The following is a 6,690-nucleotide window of genomic DNA, read 5'->3' on the forward strand; positions in this document are numbered from 1 at the left end:
CGTTGGGTCAAGGCCGGCTCCGCACAGAGTCCCCCCACCTCTACATTCAGGTGCTTGTGATGACTGAAGCAGGGCTCCAAACCTGGACTCGTCTTCCTAAAAGCTAGACAGTTGGCACATCACTCTGGGTTTTTCTGTGAGTGAACTCAGGGGACCATACTTCCCTAGCATCCTCCTGAACGTGCACAGCAAGGTGGCAGGTTTACAAAGCTTTAACGTACACACTTCAGAGGTGACTTTTCTTGGTTGTCGCCCCTACTTTGAATAATGATCTCAAAGAAAGAACGATGTCCATTCGGTTGTAAACGTCTTTACTGTGAGACCAAAAGCAAAGGCTCAGGACCCAGGCAGGATGGAGGCAGCGGCCTCTCGACGTGGACAGGCTATGATCTGGGTCACATCCACGCGGTCAGAGCTACACCAGAGCTGTAAATGGGGAGGACGCCCTGCACCAGCGCTTGGGGTTGACAACAAAGCTTCCAGTCAAGCCAGCAAGCCGACGATGTGTGGGGGCCACGGGCGGGGGGGCCACGGTTCCCACACGGACGTGCTCGGCGGGCCGCCAAGCCCCAGGCACGTTCAGGGCAACACCAATAAAGCCTCGCATTTGCATGGGCACTGCGGTAACCAAGCCGGGCGTTAGGGGCTTCGTGACAATCTAATACCGCGGTTCCTTTTTCAAAAGGGCATTTCTCCGAAAGCAAACTGAGCAGTCCCCATCTTACATACGAACGTGACCGTACAAACGTAAAGCACGTAGAGCTGTCAAAGAACTACCTACCAAGGTGACTCAAATTAATGAATTGTCTAAAAATGATTTCCTGCAAGCTTTAGGGCCTGGGAAAGATGCCACAAATACGAACACGATATAACTTCAGAAAAAGCGTGACTTCAGGTCAAAGACGTATTTGCACAAAAGCAACGGTCCATCTGGGAGCCGACAAGGCAGACTGTCCCCTGTTTACTTCACCAGTCTGCTGGCTTGTTTTGCACTTAGCTTTAAAAAAATGGATTAGATTTCCAAATACAAAACTTGACACTAAGTATAAACTTATTTGCCACTCCAGGCACTGGGGTTTGGGGCCCTCCCTGGATGGAACCATCCACACGGGTGGAGTGCTAGGGGGGAGGCTCTGGTGGGGGCACATGTTTATTCACATGCTGGAGGGCTGGGCAGGACCACGAGAAGCCGAATGGAGACACTGGGAGAAACACGGAAACAAGTTCTAGAAGACGGAACACCAGCCACGAGTGGGACCGCTGGATTCACCTTGCTTTTTTGTCTGTGACTCCTATTACCAGACTTCCAAAAGCTAGGGATAGCAGGGAATGCGTTCGACTATTCTAATCACACTCAGATCCCTAGAGGTTAACAGCCCCGACTCTGCTGGTGCAGCGGAGCTGGCCCGGGTCTGAGGCCCCGCGTCCCCAGGTCTACCTCTGGGCACCATCTAGAAGCCTATTTTGCCTCTGGTCATGGAATAGCCCAGTTTAGCCTCGTTGTTAATGAAGGACATGAGTCCCACGTAGGTCTCGATGAGGAGGGGACGATCCAAGACCAGCACGCCACTGGCTTGTCCTGGCAAAGGATTCTCTTTCTGGGCTTTCTTGACAGCTTGGATTAGCAGAGCTTTGAAACTTTCCAGCTGTAAAGACAGAAATCATGTTGCCAGTCAGTGGTCTACACGTGGAACGGACCACCCCTTCCTGTGCCAGCCCCATCCCTGCCCTCGGAGGACGTGCCTTTCCAGCCACACCCTGGCAGCCCCTCCCCTCGGCTCCTCGATGCGCGTCTCTGGAAACGTCAGATCCTAGCTCTGTGCTCACTGGGACAGACGACAGGCCTCACAGAGCACTTGTGTTGTCCGGGACCTACTCAATCCTCACCACCACCCGCCAGACTAGTGAGCAGGCCAAGTGCGCGACTGGCGAGGGAGGCCCAACTCCCCTCACCGGTGGCCCCAGGGCCTCCTCTGCTGGCGAGCACGCAGCCTGCTGGCCCAGCACAGACTGCCCAGAGCCCTTCCGGGCCCTTCTCCAAGGTGACCATGGCCACAAGGGGCTATGTCATACAGCTACCCTGACCAAGAGCCACTAGCCACATGGGGCTATTTAAACGTAAGTTAGCTAAAATGTCTAAAACTTAAAAGTTTGTTTTCTCAGTTTTACTAGGACACAGAACAGTCCAGGTGCTCAACAGCCACACAGGCCTAGAGTGTCGCCATCACGGCTGGACAGCGCTGCCCTCACAGTCTTACTTGGCACAGAGACGCTGTCTTCTCATCCGCACCAGCCATGGGGTGCTCTATGAACGTGGCATAGGGCATGTTGGTGGACCAGGGGTTCCATCTGTTTATGAAGGAAGGGCGGCTCTGTTTGTCCCACTGAATGCGGATCCCAAAACCTTCTCGCCTACAAAGAAAGAAGCTTTCACGTCACCCAGCAGGCCACAGCGCTCCCTGGCAGCCTGGCAGGTACGGGGTCTGACGTTAGGAGGCTGCTCTGGGACCGCGGACAGGACCTGTGTCACTCAGAGCCGGGGGTCTCCAGTCACCTGCACCGAGCACTTTGAATACTACAAACCGATGCCGTTGTTTTGGTTTGGGCCCAACACCCTTTATGCTATTAGTGCAGTTCAACAGCAACGGGAAGGCGCTGCAGGCAGGCTAACCACGAGAACAACATGCCTGTAGCCTCAGGCCCTTTGTCCAGGAGGCCCCATGGCCGGTTAGCGGTCTTGACTTGGGTACAGCCCCGATCACATCCCGGCAGCAAAGCTCTACCTTGTATTAAAGTCCAGGCTTCTCGTATTTCAAGATCCGCCCTTCTGAAAGCAGGTCAGTAACTATCTTCTACCTTTAGTAACATCAGTAAATAAAAGCGATGCTTTTTTTTTCTGTTAAAATTTAACCCGAGCAGAGCTTGATGTGACAGAGGTGACACACACCGGATGTGGCTCTCATCTTAAGAGCACCACGTCAGCTCTGCTTCAACAGACCTCAAGTTCATCTTACTACCAGCCTGATAGCTGTCTTCTGTGCCAGAATTCCTTTTAATGCACCTGCTGCCCACTTGCTTCTATTCTAAGAAACTATCAATTTGAAGCAGACGCTTTTATGTTGGCGCAGAATGGCAGACCCAGGACAACCAGGGGGCCGATTTGGGACGGACCTGCTACAGGCCCTGGTACTCAGGCTCTGTGTCCCACAGTCTTACTTGTTGAGCGATTTGGGGGGAAACTGGAACTCTCCGCAGGAGATGGTGTCCACCGCGTTTAAGGCGACCCTGACCACCTGCTGGCACTGAAGGCTGATGAAGTCGTACTTGCAGATGAGCAGTGCCTGGTCTGTGATGAGCACCAGCCGCTCCTTCTCGTTGTTCCAGTGGTCAACCCTGCCCGCAGACGACACGAGTCACCGGGCGCCGCCCCGCGCACAGGCCACCCGGCCGGTCCCCGCGCCCCGCGCGCCCCGCTCACTCGGTCAGCAGCCACACGCCCTGGATGTCGCCGTCCTCCACCGGCCGCACCACCACGCCGATCTCCTCCACCGCCTGCTCGATGGTGCCGGGCTGCGCGGGCAGAGGGCGGGGGATGGGGGGGGGAGGTGTCACTCTCCGCCCCGCTCCCCTCCCGTCCCAGCACCCCCCCTCCCTGGCCGCCCCGGCCCCACGGCCGCCTCACCCGGAAGACGAAGTACTCCTTGACGCGGGCGCGGCGCGTGGGGTCGTGGATGCTGAGCGGCCACAGCGTCTGGCGCAGCGGAGTGCCCGCCCCCGGCCGCCCCCCGCCCGCGCCGCCCGCCCCGACCTCCTCGCCGGCCGCCAGCAGCGCCGTGGGGCTCGTGCCGGCCGAGTCCACCGAGTCCCGCAGCTGCAGCATGGCCGCGCCCGCCGCCGCCCCAGACCCCGACCCCGGACCCAGGCCTGACGAGGCCGCCGTCTCGGTCGCCGCAGCTACCGCCCCTAGGGCCGGTGCGATTGGCTCGGCCTCGCCAGCCCCGCCCGAGGCTCCGCCCCCTACCCGCGCCCGCCGGCCCTGGCGATTGGCTCTTCCCCAGCCGTCTTCCGCGATTGGCCCAACGCGCCGCCCGTTCACAATCGCTCCCGCCCCTCGCCAAGCCGGAAGCGCACGCCCATTTCCTCTGTGCGCGACGCGAGGGGAGGGGCGGGGCCGCGGCTGGTTGCCAGGGAGACGCAGAGGGTGCGTCAGGAGTTGAGTGTGCCCGATCCCAGTAAAGGGGGCGACCAGCCCCTCGTCACCGCCCCAACCTGGACGCGCCCGTAGTCCCTGGTCTCCGCCCCCGCGGCCACCGCCCCTCCCCCTGCCGGACGCGCCCCACCCCCTCGATCACCGTCTCACCTCACCGTCCCCCGGACGCGACCCCGGCCCTTGCTCACTGCCAACCACCCCCGGACGCGTCCCCCGCCCGCCGTCACCGCCCCTGGCCCGTTCCCCCTCCGCGATCTCCGTACTCTCCCGCCCCGACGTGTCCCCCTCCGCGGTCTCCACCCCCGGACCCGTCTCCCCCGCCCCCGCAACACCCGCGGTCACCGCCCCCCCTCCCCACCGGGTCACCGCCCCTTCTCCCCATCGGACGCGCCCCACCTCCTCCATCACCATCTCACGTCACCGCCCCTCTCCCCGCACGCGTCCCCCGCGCCCCGAGAGGTCTCCCCCCCCCACCCCTCCACACCCGACCCGTGTCCCTCCCCGCCCCCCGCGGTCACCGACCCTCCCCCCGGGACGCCCCCCAACCCTCCCTCGCGGTCCCCGTCTCACCGTCCCAGGACGCGCCCGGATGCCGGGAAGGGCCGCGGGCTCTAGAGGCCCTGTCCAAAAAGGCCGAGGTGGCGTGGGCTTCCTGGAGGAGCTGCGGGCCCCGCTTCTGTCCTGAGCACAGCTCGCTGCCCGAGATGGAGCGGCCGGGCAGTGCGCCCAGCGCTGTGACCAGCCTAGAGTCCTCACTGAGCCTAGGAAGCTGCCCTCCTCTGATCCCTGTTTCATAGAAAAGGACACTGAGGCACACAGCCGGGTCACTTACCACAGCCACGCGTCAAAGATCCATTCCAGGTCCCAGCTCTTGTCCTCTGGACACTAGAGCCACATCTGTTCCTCCTGTGGGTGACCTCTTTGCCCAGGGCTGGTGCCACCCTAGGCATCTGCCCTCCCTGTCAGGGGCCCCAGCTTCGGTCTTTGACCCCACGGGCCCCAGGACTTCCTCACCACCCTCTTTGCACCCAAGGGCTGTGCATCCGTGACAGTTTGCAGCCCCTTCCAAATCCTCCCCCAGTTGGTCACTTGGGACTTCGCTGCTTCTACTCAGGCCACCCTCTTACTTCCCCACTCCCCCAACCCCGAAAGCCTTGCCTCACCCCTACTGGGTCCATCCTGCCACACTGGGTCTAAGACCACCCTCCCTAGGAGACGTCGCCATTCACCATGACTCGATTACTGTTTTGTTCTTCGCTTTTTCCTCTGTGTGTGTGCCTTATTAGTTAGGAAAGTTCAGTGGAACCAGCCCTTTGCATATGGTTGCACCTTGGGGTTTACAGCCAGTTTCACAGTTCTTCAAATTTCACCAGAGCCCAGGGCTGGCCACACACCACAGGTGCAAGAGCAGGTTCGGAGAGTTCTGGGGACATCCCCTAGGCTGGCACAGCTCTGCCCACGAGCTGAGCCCCTCCGGGGGCCGTGCAGACTCGGATGCCCTCTCGGTTTGTACGAGATTCACAATTCAAGGATGGCCCAACCTCCTGTCTCCCAGGACCTCCCTCCAGGGAGGGCGCTGCAGCCCTGCACACAGCGGGCCCTCGGCACCACCGGCTGCTGCCCTTGAATGTCAGCATCGCCAAGCTGGCACCAGATTCCACGGGTACTGTTACTGGCGGGAGAGCCTGCCTCTTGGGAACCGGAGGGCTCGGTGCTTGCATTCTCGGCAAAAGACATATGTGAGGACTCTGCCTCGAGTACAGACAGCCAGAGGGAAGGTAGTGAGCACAAAGCGGTTTGTTCCGGACGGTGCACTCTCAGGATGGGGGAGGGGGCGGGCCCAGGGGGGCAACCGTACCAGGTGCAGGGCTGTCTTTCATGGCTCACAGCCAGGGTGGTCTCCCACTGAGGTGGTTTCTTGTCGGTTGGGAGGGGGAGTTTGGGGCCCTACTAGGTCCTGGCTGGAACCATCAAGGCCCGTCCTCCCCCCTGAGGCGTGAGTGGGGGCGGGGAGAGGTCCAGACGGCAATGTCAATATATTGTAGTGAGACTAAGGGCTAGGTGAGGCTGGGAATCAGGGCGCACGTTCATCACCTGTTCCTCGTGGGTGGCTAGCCCCCCTCCCCCCGCCCCGGAGGTTGGAAACCACAAAATCACTCCTACTGCCACCTTGACCCCAGCTCCTCTCTAGCTAACTTCCGACTGTGTCAATACCGGCGTAGTTTTGGTACTTGGCTCCCTGGAAAAAAAACACAGAGATCTCAGAGTGTTAAGTGAATGTGGAAATGTGGGCAGCAAAGTGCTTCTATCCCCTCTGGCCTGCTGAGGTGGGGTGGGACAGACGCTGCTGCCTTCTGTTGACCCCAGGGCCGGTGACGCCCTCTTTGGGCCCTGTCCCCGCGGGGGTTGGGGGAGCCCCTCTTCTCTGGCAACCACAGCCGGGGCTGAGTGTGCTCTGCCCTGTCCCTGTGGGGTGGGCC

The 6,690-nt window shown here is 60.5% G+C and overlaps 1 protein-coding gene across 1 annotated transcript; it reads right to left on the bottom strand.

Moving 5' to 3' along the window:
* Positions 1-294: 294 nt before the first annotated feature.
* TPRG1L (tumor protein p63 regulated 1 like) lies at positions 295-3,972 on the bottom strand. Its single transcript, XM_058719360.1, has 5 exons — positions 3,683-3,972; positions 3,479-3,570; positions 3,217-3,393; positions 2,259-2,412; positions 295-1,646 (listed from the first exon to the last, which is right to left on the bottom strand). Exons 1-5 carry the CDS (start codon positions 3,878-3,880, stop codon positions 1,452-1,454), a joined length of 816 nt encoding a protein of 271 aa, XP_058575343.1. The 5' UTR covers positions 3,881-3,972; the 3' UTR covers positions 295-1,451.
* Between the last annotated feature and the right edge of the window lie 2,718 nt (positions 3,973-6,690).

This window comes from Neofelis nebulosa, chromosome 2 (assembly GCF_028018385.1).
Source record: "Neofelis nebulosa isolate mNeoNeb1 chromosome 2, mNeoNeb1.pri, whole genome shotgun sequence".
NCBI lineage: Eukaryota > Metazoa > Chordata > Mammalia > Carnivora > Felidae > Neofelis > Neofelis nebulosa.

Coding starts and splice junctions, on each gene's coding strand:
- TPRG1L (XM_058719360.1), bottom strand. CDS start 3,880: ATGCTGCAGCTGCGGGACTCGGTGGACTCGGCCGGCACGAGCCCCACG. Junction 3,571..3,682: donor AGGAGTACTTCGTCTTCCGG/GTGAGGCGGCCG, acceptor CTGCCCGCGCAG/CCCGGCACCATCGAGCAGGC. Junction 2,413..3,216: donor CCCCCCAAATCGCTCAACAA/GTAAGACTGTGG, acceptor CTTTCTTTGTAG/GCGAGAAGGTTTTGGGATCC.